Raw genomic sequence first — 20,822 nt, 5'->3', positions numbered from 1 at the left:
TCACATGGTGATGTCAGCTGGCCAGTCAGGTGCGCCTCATAGAGTGATACTGCCTGGATGATATTGCCATTGTCTGGGGCCTAATCCTTAAGCTTTGCAGGTCCAGAAACCCCATCTTTGTACATTATCAAAGGGGGATTAGTTTGAGGCACTGGAGGTGCCTACAATGAGAAATACCCATGTTCTAGTCTGTATACAGTTATAATTCATGCTCAAAAATGAACATGTTGGCCTTCATGTGCCTTTTAGTGTGATTCGGTGTCTCTCAGGGCATTGATGAGATCAAGCAAGTCTCTGCTCTTTCAGAGTAAAGGGCCAGATCCTGTTACCTAATTAAGATACTATTTGGTGAGGAGCCTGCCTAGCTCTGGCAGTAGTGTCCCTTTGATCCTTGCTACCACAAATGTGATCCATCACCTGAGAGCTTGCGAAGAATGCAAGAATCAGGCCAGACCTACTAAATCATAATCTGCACTTGAATAGGATTGTCAGGTGTGATATGTATGCACATTAAAAATTGAGGCACACTGTCTTAGAGTATACCGTTACCAATTTGTCAGTTCTCTACTGATTTCTGTAGTTTAATCTAACCATAAGTGTGTTGTTATAAATTGCCATTGTTTATCCTCAAGATTAAAACCTGGCTGGCTCAGTTGGTAGGGCTTGCAATCTTAATGTTGGGGTCATGAGTTTAAGCCCTGCATTGGGCATAGAGCCTCCTTTATTTATTTATTTTTTTAGAGCCTCCTTTAAACAAAACAAAATGTCATTTGAAATATCATAGGTTTGTTAGATAATTATACAGTGATATACAAGTGAATAATTGACATAAGCTAGCACTTGTTCTAGCATGTCTTAACATCTGTAATATGACCCTTTGTCTTCATAGTATTTTTTCAATTTTTAATAGTTGATTTCAGACAATTTTTTGAAGATTCAACTAGCAGTCTTGATATTCTTAATGTATAATACCATGTCTTCTATAGATCATTATTCCCACGGGGTTTGAAAACACATAGCATACTAGTTAAAGACTGGGACAGATCTAGAAGTCAGCAGGGGAAAAAAAATTATTTCAGAAAACCAAGGCAGGAAGTCTTAGTAGCTCAGCAAAGAAAAGAACGCTATTATTGCTTCTTTTATCTCCCACTTCCCCTTCTGCTACCCATTTTCAAAACAGTCCAAAAATCTGTCTGAAAATGATGTTACTGTAATAGTACTTATCATAGTGTCCTAAGGAAAGGTTAAATCTAGAGCTGGGAAAAACCAAGAACAGATGAAATAATTTTAAAATAACCTATAATTCTACTACTTACTGACAACCACTGTTAACATTTTGGTGTATCCTTCTAGACATATTATTTTGCAAAATTAAGGGACTACTATATATGCAACTTTGTATCCATTTTTTTTCTTTTGGTTAGTATTATATGGAGCATTTAGTAACTTATGGAGCATTTGTTGGCGGTAGGCTGAGATGTATTGACTTAGGTATGCCAAAATACTAGAAGCAATGCTCTAGAAGCAAAACTAAATAATCAACAGCCACGGGTGGGGAGAAAAAGCTGAACACATATTTGTGTGCAGAAGACCACATGTTTACATTGGCTTTTCAGTCATCTTTTCTCAAATAAGTCTTTTCACAAACATCTTTAAACATGGCACTCTGAAAGCTGCTTATTGAGTCCAACACTCACTTGAAATAGAGAAGGATATAGATGAGAATTAAAACATGTATTCTGAATCAATAATGTTAAAATCTGTGATGTTAGTTAAAAAGTGTGTGAATGTCACAGAGGTGCCCAGGTTTTCTCTGTGTAGATATTTTTTTCAATGTAATTGTAGTATAGATATGATTTTGATAGAGAAAGGGGCGCCTGGGTGGCTCAGTTGGTTAAGCCTCCAACTCTTGGTTTCGGCTCAGGTCATGATCTCAGGACTGTGAGATCCAGCCCCGTGTAGGGCTCTGTGCTCAGCACGGAGTCTGATAGAGATTCTATCCCCTCCTTCCCCCTTGCCCCTCCTCTCTCTCTTCTCTCTCTCTCCCTCTCTCTCTCTCTTGCTCTCTCTAATAAAAATAAATAAAATCTTTAAAAAATTTTGATGGAGAAAAACTATTATCACTCTACATCTGATAAATAATGTGGCTAATTTATGATCTAAAAAGCCAAATGGACCACTTATGTTTTCAGTTATTTTACTTTGTTAGCATTTGCTCCTATTAGCCATGAGATCTTGAGAAACTTATCTTTTTTTGATCCTCAGCTTGCCTTATCTGTACAGTGAGGATAAGGATAGTACCTGCTTTGCTTGGCCAATGTGGGAATTAAGATGAGGAATATATTTAAATGCCTGGGACATACAAAGTGCTGAATAAATATTACCAATAATAATAATACCAATAAATATTGTTATTCAAAGTGACATCCCCTCCCCTACTTCTCCAAATGGTAACTTACTCTTTAAATGTCTTTCCCAGCAGAATGCCCTTTTTGAGCTCAGATGGCAGTTTGTGGCTCTCCCACTTAATGTAAGAACTTAATACATTTTATTGTAGTTACATGTGCATGCAACTAGCTCCTTTACCAGAATGACAGTTTTTTTGAGGTTAGGCCCATGCTTTATTCATCTTTATAACCCCAGCTCCTGGCATATACTAGATCTCAATAAATATTGAATGAATGCCGTTATGAATGTTGTGGGTGTAATTTTGCAGACATTCTTTTTAGATTGTCCGTGGTCTTGATTATATGTACCCTATTCATTAATGCAGATAATCAAGAATTAAACTTTTGTTTTATCATATGGTTTGGTTATTTGCTGCTACATAATAAACTGTACCAAAGCGTAACGGCTTAAAAAGCAATCTTATTTGCTTACTTTGCTGGGGATCGACTGGGGCTTGGTTGGGCAGTTCTTCTGATTTTGCTGGCAGCACTCATGTAATTGCAGTCAGATGGCAGCCAAGGCTGGAATGTTCAAGAAAGAACATTCACTTATCTGTTTGGAGACTTAGTGGCTGCAGGACTCCATTGGAATGCTGGCATGGCTGGACCTGGATGCCAGTCTTCTTCCCTTCCTCCCACCTTTCCCACTCGTCTACTCCTTCCACTCTCCAGAAAGGTAGCCAGACGTCTTACATGGTGGATCAGGACCCTCAAAAGTGCAAGAGTGGTGGTTGCCAGGCTGCTAGACCTAGAGCTGGCACAGCCTCCATTCCACTCTGAGCGATGCACTTAGGCCTGCAAGTACTCATCACAGCCCCGCTGTTTTCTCAGGGAGAGGACTGCACAATGATAGAGTATTAGGATGTGTGCTTCGTGGTTCACTGGGGGCCACTAACATAACAGACTGCCAAATCATATAATAAGGATTTTCTTTCTGAATGTTTTCAAATAGGCATTAAAAAAAAAAAAAAAGGCAAGATGGAAATGTGGCAGCACTTATGAGTCCATAAGGGTGTCATACAATTCAAATTCTCTGTCACTTTACTAGCTTTCTGATGTGGGCATGTTTATCTCTCTGACTCCAGTATGTTACTCATCTACAGATGCTTTCTTCATAGGGTTGTGGTAGCATTTAAATGAGACCATGGGTGTAAGTAGCTGGCACACAGTAGGTGTTCAGTAGATGATAGCTGTTGCTGTATTATTATTGCCATCGTCATCATTATCTATTATTTTTAGTGACTAATGTCTTGGTGTCAGTGTGAAGACAAGTAGCTAATGTAGTATATGTCACATGAACTGAGAAGAAACATTTTGGTTAGCTTTTTCAATTTCAGTTGACTATTTTATATGTTTACTTTGACTTTTATTTTTGATTATTATATTCTTGTTAGCTAAGTGTTTAAAGCCAGTGTCTAATTTTAAAATAGTTTTGGGGTGCCTGGCTGGCTCAGTGGGTGGAACATATGACTGTTGATCTCAGGATTGTGAGTTTGAGCCCCAAATGTTGGGTGTTGGGTGTAGAGATTACTTAAAAATAAAATCGTAAAAATAAAATGAAATCGTTTTAGTTTCCTATTACCAAATGGGAAAATAAATTCTTAAACTTGAAGGATAAAAATTATTTTCTTCTATAAAGTCATAAAAATGCATGTTTTAGAGGAGATTCTGGTTACTTAATTTTCTAAAATACGCTGTTATATTTATTGTATTATATTGATATAGCAACTGTATATTGCCACTGAAGACCACAGATGTTTTAAGTCAAATTCTACATAGGTTTTATGACTTTGTTAGTAGCTAAACTCTGGAGGAAAATATGTCAGTCACTGTTGTCTTGGAGGGCTATGAAGTATGTATTTACTAGACTTTTGCAAGCCTTAGTATTGATGTGTAAACTTGATGACTTTTTGGCATTTTGTGAACTCATCCTCATGTTAAAACTTCAAAATACAGTTGCTTAGGGATTAGATTAAACTGCAGTAAAGGTAACTTATTTTTTAAAAAGATTTATTTATTAGAGAGAGTGTGCGTGCGTGTGAGCGAGTGTGCGTGCATGCATGCGCTCAGGGGGAGGGGCCAAGGGAGAGGGAGGGAGAGTCCCAAACAGACTGCACAAAGTGCAGAGCCTGATGCAGGACTCGATCCCATGACCCTGAGATCATGACCTGAGCCTAAATAAGAGTCAGACGGTCAACTGACTGTGCCACCTAGGTGCCCCAGTAAGTAAGTTTTAATGGTCCATTACAGTAGACGCTTTAGTGGAAAATTGGTTTGAATATTATTAATCAGCATAAACAGTGTATATGACAGTTTCCTTTTTAAGACCTTGAGTTGTGTATCATTTGTATTCTACTTAAATCTGCTTTGTTACTATCTGTAGCAGTTGTTTTGCCCTAGAATGGCTAGATAGCATTTGGGGCTGTGTGGTTGTCTACCACATGATTCTTGATGCAAGGATAAGAAATACAAGTTACAGCAGGAAGTATTTGCAGTCAGTACATAATTTCTAGGTTTTCCTGGGAACTCCTGAAAATGGGAAAAGTGGAAAGGCCATGGGCCTTGGAGTCAGACTATTTCTGGCACTGTGAAGCCTTGGGAAAGTTATTGACTTCTTCAAGCTTCACCCTCTTCAATGTAGACAGTAGAGACCACCTCTCAGAGTCATTGTGAAGTTAATGAGCTGACAGGGCACACATGGACCGTGGTACCACATCAAATAAGAAGAAACCACTCAGCAGTGAAGTCTGAGGTTTAGTTTCATCAAGCAAAGCAAATGAAACAGCAATGGTTGGTATTCTATGAACGAAAGGGACTACGTTTATAATGGAAGTGTAGGAGGTGCATTTGGAAATGGAGTCTCCCCTGCCCAGTCCTCTCACTGCTTTATGTGCACATACTTCCTCTTTTTCTTTCCTCTGAGGTTCTGAAACAAAAACAAAACATAGTTGAGCTCTGAAACTGTTGGAGCTTTTGAATTCTTTCTAAAGAGGAAATTGACTTTACCTAACCAATGCGCTTCCTGTGTATGCCGTATCCGTTAAAGAGTGAGACGGGACTTCATTGGTATACTTCTCAACTGCAGAATTGCCTCTTGGTGGTGGGGGTGTGAACTGTATTACGGTGCTTCAACATGTCTTCATTTATTTTGTTATCTGTAAGGTCTATCGTGATTCACCTGGGGATCTTGTTTAAAATGTAGATTCTGATTCAGTAGTTCTGGGTGCGGCCTAACAGTCTGCATTTCTAACAATATCCCAGGTGATGTATCAAAATCATAAAGCATGTAGGGGCACCTGGGTGGCTCAGTCATTAAGTGTCTGCCTTCAGCTCAGGTGATGGTCCCAGGGTCCTGGGATGGAGCCCCGCATCAGGCTCCCTGCTCTGCGGGAAGCCTACTTCTCCCTCTCCCACTCCCTCTGCTTGTGTTCCCTCTCTCTCTGTGTCTCTCTCTGTCAAATAAATAAATAAAATCTTTAAAAAAAAATCATAAGGCATGCTCTCCCTGGTTCTTTAAAAAGGTCTTAAACATGTACATGGTTAACTTCATTTTTATTCAACATTTATTTGCCAGGTGCTATGTATGTTAGGGCCTGAGTCTTAAGGACCCCACAGGTAAGTAATGAACCTGAAAGTTTTGAGTATGGCCCCCTCCCTTTTCTTTTTTAAATTTTGGTTTGGATTTATTTCATAGACGCTCCATAGTACAGAGACTAGTTAACAATTAAACTTATATTAGGGTCTCTCTCTTTCTTTCTTTCTTTTTTTTAAAGATTTTATTTATTTATTTGACAGAGAGAGACACAGTGAGAGAAGGAATACAAGCAGGGGGAGTGGGAGAGGGAGAAGCAGGCTTCCTGTGGAGCACTGAGCCCAATGCGGGGCTCGATCCTCATACCCCAGGATCAGGACCTGAGCCAAAGGCAGATGCCCAACGACTGAGCCACCCAGACGCCCCGGGTCTCTCTGTTTCTTTATGATTTAAGGAATTCCTCCATTTACTGCACACACACTATTGTAAGTTACATCACTGTCAAAAGGAGAAAAAGTTATTTCCATGATCCATTTCAGCCAATCAAACTGTTCCTTTTTTTTTCCCCTGTATTTTTTTGTACTCCTTGAGCATTGACATCTTTTGTTTTTACATGGTTGTGACACAATCTCTGGATTCTGCTTTTTAAATTTAGTATTAGAGAATAGATGGAAAACTCTCTAAATTTCTCTATTAACTGTGGAAATCCTGTGCTTTGTGGATTTTCTTGGACTTCAAACACTCTTGGAAAGATAAAGTTAGCAAAAGGGTTAGAGTAGTAAATGTAATAATGTCATTATGAAACTAATATGATAAATATCTGCAAAGTAAAGTATGTGTTTGCTTTGATTCAGCTATTTGGCTTTTAGAATTTTCCTGTTAAGTGAGAGTGAATTGTGTTGTCTGTATCTTTAAAAATAAAAAAAAAAGTGTTGTATCTGTGTAGACAGCTGGTTTGTTTCCAAAATAAGTGTGAGCTGTAAAGATTTCCCTGTCCTGTCTCCCAGAACAGCAGCTCTTAATCTGAGCTCTGTGGACCTGATGGCAGCGTTTCTCAAAGTGTGGGCTGCAGAATCACAGGTGTGCTTGTGAAACTCGAGAACTCCATCCATACACTCCAGCCCTCCTTGAAGGTTCTGGATCAGTATGTCTAGGATGGAGCCCTGCAATCTAAATTATATCAGGCAGTCTACATGATTCTTCTGCAAACCAAGTTTCAGAATTACTGCTGCAGGCAAGCCATGGTTGAGATTTGAGGGAATTTGTAAGTTCTGAAATTGAATTAATTTCTTTAGGGTATGGAGTATTCATTTTATTGGGAAGAGAGGGTCTGTAAACCTTTCATTGAGATTTGCAAAGAGGAACATGACTCAAAAAAGATTAAAGTATTGTCCCAGAGATGTGTTTTCATGAACACTTCTCTGCCTTCTATGAGCCTCTTTGAATTTTAAATAAATTCTTAGCTTTCTCCTAGTATAATGAGGGCATCTTATCCATTAGGTGATTTTTTTTTTTTTAGTATCATGGCTTTCTTTTATTTATTATTTATTTATTTATTTATTTTAGAGGGAAGCGTGGAGGAGTGGAGGGAGGAGGGGCAGGGGGAGAGGGAGAAGGAGAGACTCCACACTTAGCATGAGTATGACATGGGGATCAATCTCACAACCCTGAGATCATGACCCGATCTGAAACCAAGAGTCAGGCACTCAACTGACTGAGCCACCCAGGTGCCCCTATACTATGGCTTTCTTTTTTTTTTTTTTTTAAGATTTTATTTATTTATTTGACAGAGAGACACACAGCGAGAGAGGGAACACAAGCAGGGGGAGTGGGAGAGAGAGAAGCAGGCTCCCCGCTGAGGAGGGAGCCCGATGCGGGACTCGATCCCACGACCCTGGGATCATGACCTGAGCCGAAGGCAGACGCTTAAAAACTGAGCCTCCCAGGCGCTCCTATACTATGGCTTTCTGATTTACCATTTATTTACTACTTTTCAGTAAAATGAATTTTAATCCCCTCCTAATTTAAATTTTTTTGTACTGAAACATACTGTTGCCAAGAATAACTTTGTGCGGATAATGATACTTTCTAATATTTTTTCATTGGGAACTACAATGTGCCAGTTATTTTACCAAGTATAATACAGATTATTTAATCCTATTAACAGCAATTCCATGAAGTAAGCATTATATTCATTTGACAAATAAGGAAATTGAGGTGTGGAGTGCTTAATTAACATGACCAAATTGACGTAGTTTGTGAATGGTGGAACCACGGTTTGAGCCCATTCTGTCTTCCCTGAAGGCCAGTACTATGCATTTCTGCTGGTTTGTGCAAATGAATCACATTCGATTTGTCAACAAAATGGAAGATGACCACTGTGTAGTGCCTTGGGATTAGGGGTCATGCCTGTGGATTAGCCTTTTCTGGAGATTCTGATTCTGTGTTTTTATGTTCTTCCTTTTCAGATCAAAGAGAGTGCATCACAGACAAGAGATGTCCTCAAACAGCATTTTAATGATTTAAAGGGAACCCTTGGGAAGCTCCTGGATGAGCGATTGGTGACCCTTTTGCAAGAGGTGGACACGATTGAACAGGAAACTATTAAACCTCTAGATGACTGCCAGAAGCTCATAGAGCATGGAGTTAATACTGCAGAGGACTTAGTCCAAGAAGGTGGGAGTCCAGGGGGCCTGTGAAGTGGGGCACATTCAGATTGGCCCTTTGCTGATTTCTCAGGGTGCCAGCAGGCTTCTTGCCATCTGTGGGGCACTTAGAATGTTCCTACTTCAGGATAGTTTGTAATATAGGATGACAGATACACAGTGAGGTATCCCAGGGTGAGTGCAGTTGAAGTGTTAATTATAATCATTTACAAAACGAGGCGTAAATGGTTTTTCTCAAATGGTTTTATGATAGTATCTTATTTACTGTTAACACTGTGACTTTAAAGTCCTTTTGAGTCTGTTCAGATATTTTTCAGAGTGTTCATAGAATTTAATTCCATTGTTAGTTTTAGAAGGTTAAAAATTATGATTGGTGTTTACTCCTGAAATCATAGTGATTATATACCTATGTGCAGCCAATTACTGTGCTTAAAGCATGCCCAGATCTTGCCTTGCTATCTTCCTGTCTTCACATCCACCTTCCTCCTTTCACATAGATCTTTGTCAAGTACATTAAATCAAAAGGTAACGGTTCTGCCCTTTGGGGTTCACAGCGCAGAGAGACGTATGTGCCGAGAGAGATCTAAGACTTACAAAGAAGGGAAAGCGCTTAGCTGTGGGAGAGTGTAGGATAGCTTTCTGTGGGAGGAGTTCCACAGAGGCTCGAAAGAATTCATTAAGTGGACAACGGAAGAAAAGAGGTAACAGCACGATTGGAAGCAGAAGTAACATCATGAGTGAAGTGAATGGCATATCAGGGCTCTATTGAAGTATTTTAGGCAGTGGAGTTACACAATCGGATTTGCATTTAAAAAAAAAATGATGCTGGGGCGCCTGGGTGGCTCAGTCATTAAGCATCTGCCTTCGGCTCAGGTCATGATCCCAGGATCCTGGGATCAAGCCCTATATCGGGCTCCCTGCTCAGTGGGAAGCCTGCTTCTCCCTCTCCCACTCCCCCTGCTTGTGTTCCTTCTCTCGCTGTGTCTCTCTGTCAAATAAATAAATAAAATCTTTTAAAAAAATAAAAATTAAAAAAATGATGCTGCCCACAGTTTGGAGACTGTAGTAGAGGTCCTAATACTGGAGGTCAGAGAGGCCAATTGGGAAGATATAGCACTAATCCAGACAGGAAATGATGAAGGCAGTGAGCTTCATCGTGGTGGAGATGAAGTGGAGCTGATTTTAAGACTTTTCAGAGAGGGGCGCCTGGGTGGCTCAGTCGTTAAGCGTCTGCCTTTGGCTCAGGTCATGATCTCAGGGTCCTGGGATCGAGCCCCGCATTGGGCTCCCTGCTCTGCGGGAAGCCTGCTTCTCCCACTCCCACTCCCCTTGCTTGTGTTCCCTCTCTCGCTGTGTCTCTCTCTGTCAAATAAATAAATAAATAAATCTTTAAAAAAAAAAAAAAGACTTTTCAGAGAGAAAATTATTGACAATTTTACCTCTATCAGTGAGTGTTGATTATTGGTGATTGCCTGGAGATAGGTTGGAGAATAAAGGGAAGGATTTAGGATGACCAAAACCAGCCAGATTTTGGATGACCAGTTTGAATTGTGCTGTTTACTGACATAGGAAATAAACGAGAAGGGTGGGCTTCAGTGGGTAATAAGGCATTCAGTTTGGGTCTTTTGAGTTTGAGGTGCTGCAGATGCCCAGAAGGTAGTTGGGCATGTGGCATGTGGCTTAGGAGAGAGATCAGTATGGCAAGATGGCAATTGATGGTGTGTACATCAAGTCTGGATCCATGGGAGTAAGTAAATCTTCCAAAGCTGGTGTATGATATGAGAAGAGAGGGTGGCAGAGGCCGCCAGCATTGAAAGGACGACTGAGGAAAAAGGAGCCAGAGACTGAATACCGCCCATCCCACACTGCGTGCCGATGGTGGCATGGGGTGAAGAGGGTGCATGGCTCACAAGGCTGTCACTCTGACTGGAAATTCATCCCCTTTTAGTCCCATTTAGAATGTGGCACTGCTGTTATCTTTACATGCTAATGACATTTTGTCTCATCTTCAGTGAGAACTGCTTATCTGCCACTAACCGTAACAGTGCCTTCGAGAGAATTCTTTTTAGTGGGGCTACAGAGTGTCTTTCCCGGGAGACTTTGCATTTGGAAACAAACCCAGAAGCAGTTCACAGGGCAGAAGTGTACACCCATCACCCTGAGGACTGAGAAATGTTTTTATTTTAGAAAATAAATCCTTTGAGGCACAAACTTGTTTGTTACAGCATCTGATGCTTAAATGTTTTTATACTTCAGAAATATTCTGAATTTCAGTCTCTTTCCTCCCTCCCAAGGGATAAAAACTTATTTATGGAATTTTGAGGACTTTGAGGCAGTGTTCAATATGCCCTGTTTTCCTTTTGGTGATGGAGAATGTCATGTCATGTGGTCCCAAAAAACTTAAGTCACTCCAGGGCACATTCAGATGGAAAAGAGTTCTGGTAGTATTTCTTTGGGGCTGTGGAAGGACATAGAAGTTGGTCATTTTTTTTAATGTCTTTAGATAGCTTTTCCTTTTTATTTTTCTGTGGAATAATTTCTAATATGTGATATTCTTTTAGGAAAACAGCTGTATCATTTGACTTTGTAAGACCCCTTGCCCATGGGGCGCCTGGGTGGCTCAGTCAGTTAAATGTCTACCTTAGGCTCAGGTCATGATCCCCGGGTCCTGGGATCAAGCCCTGCATCGGGCTCCCTGCTCAGCGGGGAGTCTGCCTCTCCCTCTCCCCCTCCCCCCTATTTTCTGTCTCTCTCAAAGAAATTTAAAAAAAAAAAAAAGACCCCGTGCCCTATTTTTCTATCAGGGTAACTCCTGTTGGAGTTCTGTAAATGAAGATTCTGTAGGAGCGATGGAAAAAAGGACCTGGACCTTCTCCTTTGTATAAAATTGGTCGACAAACCAGATTTCTTTGTGTAGAGCAGAATCTTCCATCTCTGGTAAAATGTTACCATTGTGTACCCCTTTTCTTTGTGAGCTTCACCTTAGAGTCACTTCTAAAATAGTTTCTACTTTTACTTTTTGGGAACTTGACTGTGGAATCACTTAAAAATTATTTGTGAGAAAACCAGAGACCCACCTAGACATGGGCTATAGTGATTACTTTATAATGTGACCGTTTTTTTGCTGTATTTATTCTCTCATTCTTGATTGTAGGGGAGATTGCCATTCTTGGTGGCGTAGGAGAACAGAATGAAAAACTGTGGAACTTTACCAAAAAGGCCTCACACATTCAGTTGGACAGGTAAAGGAGTTGGTGCCGTTCAGGCTTAGTTTTATGCATTTAAACTGCCTGCTTTTTTTTCCCCCCTCATTAAAGATTCCGAGTAAATGAGATAGAGAATATATATATCAAGGTTCATTGCCCAATACCAGTATTAGTGGTATGAAACAGTAGCGATTGTGAGTTTTGGCATAGTATTACTGTAGATTTTCTTCAATTCTAGTGTGTAAGAGAATTACTAAATTTTAGAAATTCTGAGCATACTGAAACTGATTTTTTGGTATAAACTTGACAGTGGTGATCCTACCAATTTTCTCTTTTCTTGCTTATATTTATTTGGGAAGAGAATCTGTCTTCCAAAGCCCCTACTGCCATTAGCATTATTTCCTGAGGGCTTTAGCATCTTTATGTCGTATGTGACTGATCTAAACTATGATTCATATTTTTAATCCTCAGTTAAGAGCCTCATAAACACATAAGCTTTGTTTCCTCAGCTTACCAGAAGTGCCTTTACTGGTTGATGTGCCTTGTTTGTCTGCTCAGTTGGATGATTCAGTTCTGAACATAGTGAAAGACCACATTTTCAAGCATGGAACAGTAGCATCTCGCCCACCAGTACAGATCGAAGAGCTAATAGAGAAACCGGGAGGCATCATTGTTCGATGGTGTAAGGTGTGTAATTAAGACTTGTAGATGTGACTTCAACGTTATGGATTTGAGGTCTGAGGGTCTTTTAGGTTTTTTTATTAACTACCTTTGAACGTTTTCTTCTCTTCACAAACAAAAGTCCCTTTTGCTTTACAATTAAAGTCACAGGGAACTTGAAAGCAGGTAGCTCTTCAGTTTGAGGTAAATAGTTGTGAAGGTACCTTTAAGAATCTCTGTATCACAGCAGTGTTTTCCATCACAGATTTCCCAAACTTAACCCTTAGTAAGTTGAAGATCTCTCCCATTTCTGTTGATTACAAAAACCAAAAGATGATAACGAATATTGGGTCCCTGATATTTTCTGTTCCACACTGAACTAATGCTTCTGAAGTAAAATCCTAGGGACGCTTGGATGGCTCAGTCAGTTGAGCATCTGTCTTCGGCTCAGGTCATGATCCCAGAGTCCTGGGATGGAGCCCTGCATGGGGCTCCCTGCTCAGTGGGGAGCCTGCTTCTCCCTCTCCCTCTGCTCCTCCACCTGTTTGTGCTCTCTCTCTCTCACTCTCTCACTTTCTCAAATAAATAAATAAAATCTTTAAATTTTTTTTTTAAGGTTTTATTTATTTATTTGAGAGAGAGAGAATGAGAGACAGATAGCAAGAGAGGGAAGAGGGTCAGAGGGAGAAGCAAACCCCGCGCCGAGCAGGGAGCCCAACATGGGACTCGATCCCAGGACTCCAGGATCATCCTGAGCCAAAGGCAGTCACTCAACCAACTGAGCCACCCAGGCGCCCTAAATAAAATCTTTAAAAAAAAAAATCCTAAAATGTGGTTTCGTCACATTCTCAGCATTGCTGGGAATTTTCTGTATTAAATCATGTTATGTATATGAGTTACCATATTGTAGATAGAAACCATGTCCAAATGAATCATAAGTGTCTTGGCTGTTGACAAATACATCATTCAGAATGGGTGCTCAGCTTCTGGAAATGATTGATTTTTCTTAAATGGATTTTTTTTTAAAGATTGTATTTATTTATTTGAGAGAGATCATGAGCAGGGGGAGGGGCAGAGGGAGAAGGACAAGCACTCCCCACTGAGCAGCGAGCCCAACACAGGACTCGATCCCAGGACCCTGAGATCATGACCTGAGCCTAAGGCGGACATTTAACCAACTGAGCCACCCAAGTGCCCCTAAATGGATTTCTTCTTAAAGATTTATTTATTTCCTTGAGAGAGAGAAAAGGGGAGAGGGGCAGAAGGAGAGGGAGAGAGAAACTCAAGCAGACCCCCTGCCAAGCATGGAGCCCAACATGGGGCTGCATCTCACCACCTTGAGATCAGACCTGAGCCGAAACCGAGAGTCGGAAGCTTAACCAACTGAGCCATCCAGGCACCCCTTAAATGGATTTTTTTGCTGAGGCCTTGTTATAGAAGAAAAAAATAGAGATTTTTTTTTGTTGGTTTAAAACAAACACTCTTATTTCATTTTTATTCTTTTCCCTGTCAATGGATCTAGAGTTTCCTTTTTTTTTTGCTATAAACATTAGTATTCATGTTCCCTTGTGTACATGTATAAGAATTTTTCCTCAAGTATATATCCAGTAAAATTATGAGGTCCTAGAGTACTGGATCTATACTCTACTAGAAATACCAAATTTCGGGGGTGCCTGGGTGGCTCAGTCATTAAGCATCTGCCTTTGGCTCAGGTCATGATCCCAGAGTCCTGGGATCGAGCCCCGCATCGGGTTCCCTACTCAGCGGAAAGCCTGCTTCTCCCTCTCCCACTCTCCCTGCTTGTGTTCCCTCTCTTGCTGTGTCTCTCTCTGTCAAATAAATAAATAAAATCTTAAAAAAAAAAAAATTCTCCACTCTAAAAAAAAAAAGGAAAGAAATACCAAATTATTTTCAATGTTTCCTTCTACCAGCAGTGTTCCCGGCACTCTGCATCCTGACCAAAACTTGGTATTGTCACACTTTACATTTTTGCCAGTATGGTATCTCATTCTGGTTTCAGATTGCATTGTCCATATTACAAATTTGGTTAAATACTTTTATGTATTTTTGGTTACGTATATTTCTAATTCCATGTTTATTTGTGCCTTTTGTACATTCTCTTATTGGGTGGTTCCTCCCCTATTAAGTTTTAAAGGAGTCCTATATATATTCTGGGTATTAATTATCTTGGTTTTGTGAATGATGTAGTTGTGGGATTCTTTTTTTTGTTTTCTAAAGATTTTATTTATTTATTTGACAGAGAGACAGTGAGAGAGGGAACACAAGCAGGGGAGCGGGAGAGGGAGAAGTGCTGAGAAGTGCTGAGCAGGGAGCCCGATGTGGGGCTTGATCCCAGGACCCTGGGATCATGACCTGAGCTGAAGGCAGACGCTTAACAACTGAGCCACCCAGGCACCCCAGTTGTGGGATTCTTATCTTTGAGTTTCCAATATTTTATCTTTGGCATTATGGTATAGAAAACATGCCATTTCGGAGTGCTAGGGTGGCTCAGTCGGTTAAGTGGGCAGCTCTTGATTTTGGCTTAGGTTGTGATCTCAGGGTCCTGGGATCGAGCCCTGCAACAGGCTCCACACTCAGTGGGGACTCTTTTTGGGGATTTTCTCTCTGTCCTTCGCCCTCCGCCCCTCCCTGCTTGTGCTCGCTCCTCTCTTTTAGAATGAATAAATAAATCTTTAAAAAGAAAGAAAAAGAGAACATGCCATTTCTTCAAAGGAAGCCGAGTTCTGCAAATCAGACTGGGAGGTATATAACACATGGTTCAATAAAGAAAAGGGCAGTAATGTTGACATATTTCCTATGACCTTCCTGAGAGTAGCCCAAATTCAGCACGTGGGCTTCTGTGCTCGGCCCCAGAATTCTTAAACCATGATGCTGAGAGAAACTGTTCCCTGATTTTTTTTTTTTTTAAGATTTTATTTATTTATTTGAGACAGAGAGAATGAGAGAGAGAGAGAGAGCACATGAGAAGGGGGAGGGTCAGAGGGAGAAGCGTGCTCCCTGCTGAGCAGAGAGCCCGATGCGGGACTCGATCCAGGGACTCCAGGATCATGACCTGAGCCGAAAGCAGTCGCTTAACCAACTGAGCCACCCAGGCGCCCCTGATTTTTTTTTTTAAAGATTTTATTTTTTGATAGAGCAAGAGAGGGAACACAAGCAGGGGAGTTGTTCCCTGATTTTTATCTAACACAAAGCCTTTCTCCTTAGGTGGATGATGACTTTACAGCCCAGGATTACAGGCTCCAGTTCCGCAAATGCACTTCAAATCATTTTGAGGACGTATACGTAGGCTCTGAAACTGAGTTCATAGTGTTGCACATAGACCCCAACGTTGATTATCAGTTCAGAGTGTGTGCCCGAGGAGATGGCCGACAGGAGTGGAGTCCTTGGAGCGTCCCCCAAATGGGTCACTCCACGTTGGTGCCTCATGGTATGTTGCTTTCTCACTCCGAAGCCTAACGATGTCTCGGGACGCTGGTGCCTGCGCTCAAGTTCGCACACTGACAGCCGGGTTTTCTCTCGGTAAAACCTGCGTCGGTGAGAACAACATGAAACATCTTCTGTTCAAATTACTTCACGTGAATCTTGAGACATTTTCATCGGTTCTTATCTCGAGTCCAAAAATAGTGTCAGGCAGGATTGTTAGCATCCCCTAAATCCAAAGATTTTAAGTGTTGCAACAGGATACTGATTAAAAAAAAAAAAAAAATGGGTACTGATTTTTCCAAACCTTCAATTACTTTCTGGATGGAGGTCTTATGATTTGAATTTGGTCTGTCCTGTATTACTATTTTAAAATATTCAGACTCATTTGTTAATTAGCTGTTAATCAGGTTGGAGTAAGCTCAAACAATTATGCTTTACCCTGATTTCATTAGACAGGAGATAATACTCATTGATCTTCCATCTATTCCTGCCAGAATTATGCAGGAATAGACTAACACATTTTTTGTGATTTTTAGGATTAACCAGGATACCCTGTCACTGAATCTCTTCTTTTATGGGACTTGTCCGTGACCCCTAAGAGTAGCCTCTTCTGCTTCCAAGTTTTATTTAATGTATCTGTGTTGAAGATATACCTCAAAAGGTTTTAATAATTTTCGATATCTTTGCTTCCTAAAAAGAGTGGACAGCTGGCTTTGAGGGGTACAGCCTGAGTAGTCGAAGAAATATAGCCCTCCGGAATGATTCTGAATCCTCGGGTGTGCTCTACTCCAGCGCTCCAACTTATTTCTGTGGGCAGACATTGACATTCAGGCAAGTAGATCTTACAGTATGTTTGTCATGGCTTAGGCAGTAAAGTGACGTGCATAGAACACATGTGAGCTTTGGATTCAAAGTAGACTTGAGTTTATTTCATCATTTATAGGCAGTGTTACTTTGGGGAGAGTTCCTCATTTCTCTTTGCTTTGGTTTTCTCAGATGTGTTCATAGAGCTATTATGAAAATGAACTGAGATAAAGTATATAAGATGTCTTGCTTATGCCTGATACATAGCACGTACTTATTATGTTTGTGTCTCTTTTCTTCTTGGGAGATAGAGGTAAGTAGACTACCTCTCAGAAGTCAGTCATAAAAAATCAGAGGCCAAGAATTTTTTTCCTTTGTGAATCAATGTGAGCAGGTGTCTGTGAGAGACAACCTGTCAGTGTAAACGTACTGAGAATTACATACATAATGTATATAATTCTCTATAAAATATATGTGTACATACATATATATATGTATGTAATTCTCTGTAAAATAAAACTGAAGGGCGCCTGGGTGGCTCAGTTGGTTAAGCAACTGCCTTCGGCTCAGGTCATGATCCTGGAGTCCCGGGATCGAGTCCCGCATCGGGCTCCCTGCTCGGCGGGGAGTTTGCTTCTCCCTCTGACCCTCCTCCCTCTCATGTTCTCTGTCTCTCATTCTCTCTGTCTCAAATAAATAAATAAAATCTTTAAAAAAAAAATAAAAAAATAAAAAAAAATAAAACTGAAAGCAAGCACTCCTACCACCAATCAGTTTTCTATTTCTTTATCCATTTCTTCTTGTATTAGAATAATTTCCTTGTTTTCATGTTCTGAGATGGTCCTATTTCTGAATAGCTCTTCCTAGAAAGCAAAGCCCAGTTTTGTTTTTTCTGTTTTGTGTTGTTTTAAATATTTTATTTATTTGAGAGAGAGAGGAAGAGCACAGAGGGAGAATGAAAGGGAGAAACAGACTCCCCACTGAGCAGGGAGCCTGATGTGGGACTCGATCCCAGGACCCTGAGATCATGACCTGAGCTGAAGGCAGATGCTCACCCTACTGAGTACTCAGGCACCCACAAAGCCCAGTTTTGATGTGGAAAATCAGGGAAGCAAACTGTCCTCTAATTTTTAGGTCTTGAGATCATGAGGTTTTATGGTGAACGCTTGCTCCAAGTTCCTGTTGTTGTTCTCATCTCAGTCCCTTGTCATATGAAGCATGGAGAGTAACTGAAAGCTTTATGTAAGCTAATGTGGCCGTGTTCTCCACCAGCCAAGTCATTTGAACTGTCAACAGTTCTCAGAATGCACTAGTTTACACTTTGTCTCATTTTGACATCTCCTCTCACCCCTTATATTATGAAGAATGACTCAATGACCAGAAAAATACCAACAAAGAGAGGGAGAAATAAAGAGTCTAGTACCTGAAGTCCACTTAGTTATTCCCCAAAGGGGAATTCTTGAGTTTTGTATGCTGACAAACGCTTTTTCTGCTTATGTCCTTTGTTTATATACTGCCATTAGTGAGTCCCCTGAGAACAGTGTGCTCCCATGTGATGATAGGGCTTCCTGAGTTGATACATTCAGGTCAGATATCTCAGACAATAAGAATAGCAATCATAGTAATAATAATTGCAGTTAATAATTAAATAGCATTTATTACGCATGAGGTACTGTTTTAAGCACTTTACTTATATCAACTCATTTGATTCTTACAGTAGCCCAATGAAATAACCCATTTTAGGGATGAGGATACTGAGGCGCACAGAAGTTAAGTCACTTACCCAAAGTCACATAACTGGTAAATGGCAAAGCTACTCTATATCTTTTCATTTTGTCTTCTTCATGGGAGAGTAAATGTGATTCTGGTTGGTATTGGAATCTACAGTTTCTCTACGTCAGTATCCTTTAGCTCTTTTCCTTTTCCCTCCTCTATGACCTTCCCCCCAGCTGGTGATGGCCTGATGCTCTCCTGCTTTTAAATCCTTCCTCTGTGAACATGGGAAGGTCTGATGGATGGCATACTTAGGTTTGTTTTTTCCTATTATTCAATAAATATTTAAGACATTGGAAATTACCCAAATTGATGTAAATCCACTTCCTATCCGTGGACCATGGTGTGACATTTAGTAGGCCTCAATAAACCTTTAGTTCTTCCTCTTCTCCCAGAGATGTCTGGCCGGGCCCCACTTGGGGTGATTAACAGAAACTTCGTTTGACTCACTATTATTGTAGCCAGACCTTTGCATTTTTTGTCATTTTTCTTTTGAACGTGGAATGAAAACGTCTTCTCTCCCTGTTGGAAGGATTTGCAGGCATCAGCAATGAATTCAGAAGATTGGGGGGTGGAGGGCGGCCTGTATGGGGGAGGGGGCAGATGGGTCTACTTGAGTAAATGTAAACTTTATTCAGTTTTTTGGCGTGTCTGAAGGCCTCACAGTTAGAAAGAAGATTATGCTTCTGAAGGCAGTGCCCTGTTGCTCAGCCCAGTCTATTCCTGCTGAAGTTGCTGGAATGCTGAAGTTGCTGGAATGGGTAGAGCTGTGGAAACCAAGTAACCTGTTACTGGCAGGCTCTATCAGTCTCTAGAGCCCACTCTCATTTGGTAGCCAGGTCTGCTAAGCAACCCCCTCCTGCTAGGCCTCTCCTTGATTTTCTGTCTGAACATTCCTACTTTCCCTTTCCTTGCTTCCAAGATTTGCTGATCTTACCATTTTTTTTTTAAACCAAACTTTTACTTTCTCTTCTCTACCACCTCCTTTCTTTAAAACAGCATCCTTTCAAACAGCCTGCTTTAATCCTCATAGCCTAGGAGGTTATTGTCTTCCTTTTACATAGGAAGAAAAAGAAGCACAGGGACCATGGGACTTGCCAGTATTTGAATCCTGCCAGTCTAGCCCTGAAAGTCTGTGCTCTTAACCCTGTGCTGCCTGCCTCCCACAGGTCACCTGAGGTGGTAAATCAAAGGCCAATAGGCTATTTTTTATTAATAAACTTTTTCTTTAAAAGAACATAAAAAATTAATGTTACAGTTAAACATTTTTTTTTTTTAAGATTTTATTTATTTATTTGACAGAGACACAGCGAGAGAGGGAACACAAGGAGCGGGGAGTGGGAGAGGGAGAAGCGGGCTCCCTGCCGAGCAGGGCGCCCGATGTGGGGCTCTATCCCAGGGCCCTGGGATCATGACCTGAGCTGAAGGCAGTCGCTTAACCAACTGAGCCACCCAGGCGCCACACAGTTAAACAGTTATTGATTGCTGTGTAACAAACCACCCCAAAACTCAGATGCTTAAAACAATAGTCATTTATTTTGCTCAAGAAACTGCAGTTTGGGGCGCCTGGGTGGCTCAGTAGTTAAGTGTCTGCCTTCGGCTCGGGTCATGACCCCAGGGTCCTGGGATTGAGCCCCACATCGGGCTCCCTGCTCGGCGGGAAGCCTGCTTCTCCCTCTCCCTCTCCCCCTGCTTGTGTTCCCACTCTCCCTGTCTCTCTCTGTCAAATAAATAAACAAAATCTTTAAGAAAAAAAAAAAAGGAAACTGTAGTTTGCAGAGCTTGGCAAGGACAGCTCATCTCTTCTTCTGTGTCAGTAGCTGGAGTGGATCTACTTTCAAAATGGCCCACTCACATGGCTGGCAAATGGATTCTGGTTCTGGTTGTCTCTCGGTGTAGGCATCTCTGTGGGCTGCTTGGGCTTCCTCACAGCATGGTGGCTGGGTGCCAAGATTGAGCATCCGAAGAGATAGGAAGTGGAAGCTGCAGAAGCCGCCAGTTTTTTAAGGCCTGGGCCTAGAAAATGACATAATATCACTTCTACCACATTTTACCCTTCATTCAGAGCCTAGATCCCAGAGAAGGGACATAGGCCCCACTTTTTGATGGCAGAAGTGTCAAAGAATTGGGGGGCTTTATTTTAGAAATGCTATGATTGATAGCTGTTAGAAAGGGGTCACTTGGTTTAATGCTCACCTTTGTTTGGTTAAGTGTTAGCATGACCTTTTCTGAATACGTTTAAGCTTGAGGAGATCTTTCTTTTTCTGTATAAGACTGGTCTCTGTCATCA

The 20,822-nt window shown here is 41.0% G+C and overlaps 1 protein-coding gene across 1 annotated transcript in view; it reads left to right on the top strand.

The window, feature by feature from the left end:
- CRLF3 (cytokine receptor like factor 3) overlaps positions 1-20,822 on the top strand; it is a 36,178-nt gene that overhangs the window by 4,088 nt on the left and 11,268 nt on the right. The window contains exons 2-6 of the mRNA XM_045889432.3: positions 8,448-8,655; positions 11,800-11,887; positions 12,361-12,538; positions 15,737-15,959; positions 16,654-16,786. Of these exons, the coding sequence (XP_045745388.1) occupies positions 8,448-8,655; positions 11,800-11,887; positions 12,361-12,538; positions 15,737-15,959; positions 16,654-16,786 (830 nt within the window). The remainder of the gene's footprint in view (positions 1-8,447; positions 8,656-11,799; positions 11,888-12,360; positions 12,539-15,736; positions 15,960-16,653; positions 16,787-20,822) is intronic.

The sequence above is a fragment of the Mirounga angustirostris genome, unplaced genomic scaffold (assembly GCF_029215605.1).
Source record: "Mirounga angustirostris isolate CCGP_5_RB_7025 unplaced genomic scaffold, mMirAng1.0.hap1 SCAF_17, whole genome shotgun sequence".
Taxonomy (NCBI): Eukaryota; Metazoa; Chordata; class Mammalia; order Carnivora; family Phocidae; genus Mirounga; species Mirounga angustirostris.
Note: the sequence above shows the minus strand (reverse complement) of the source record. Positions and strands in the feature narration are given on the sequence as shown.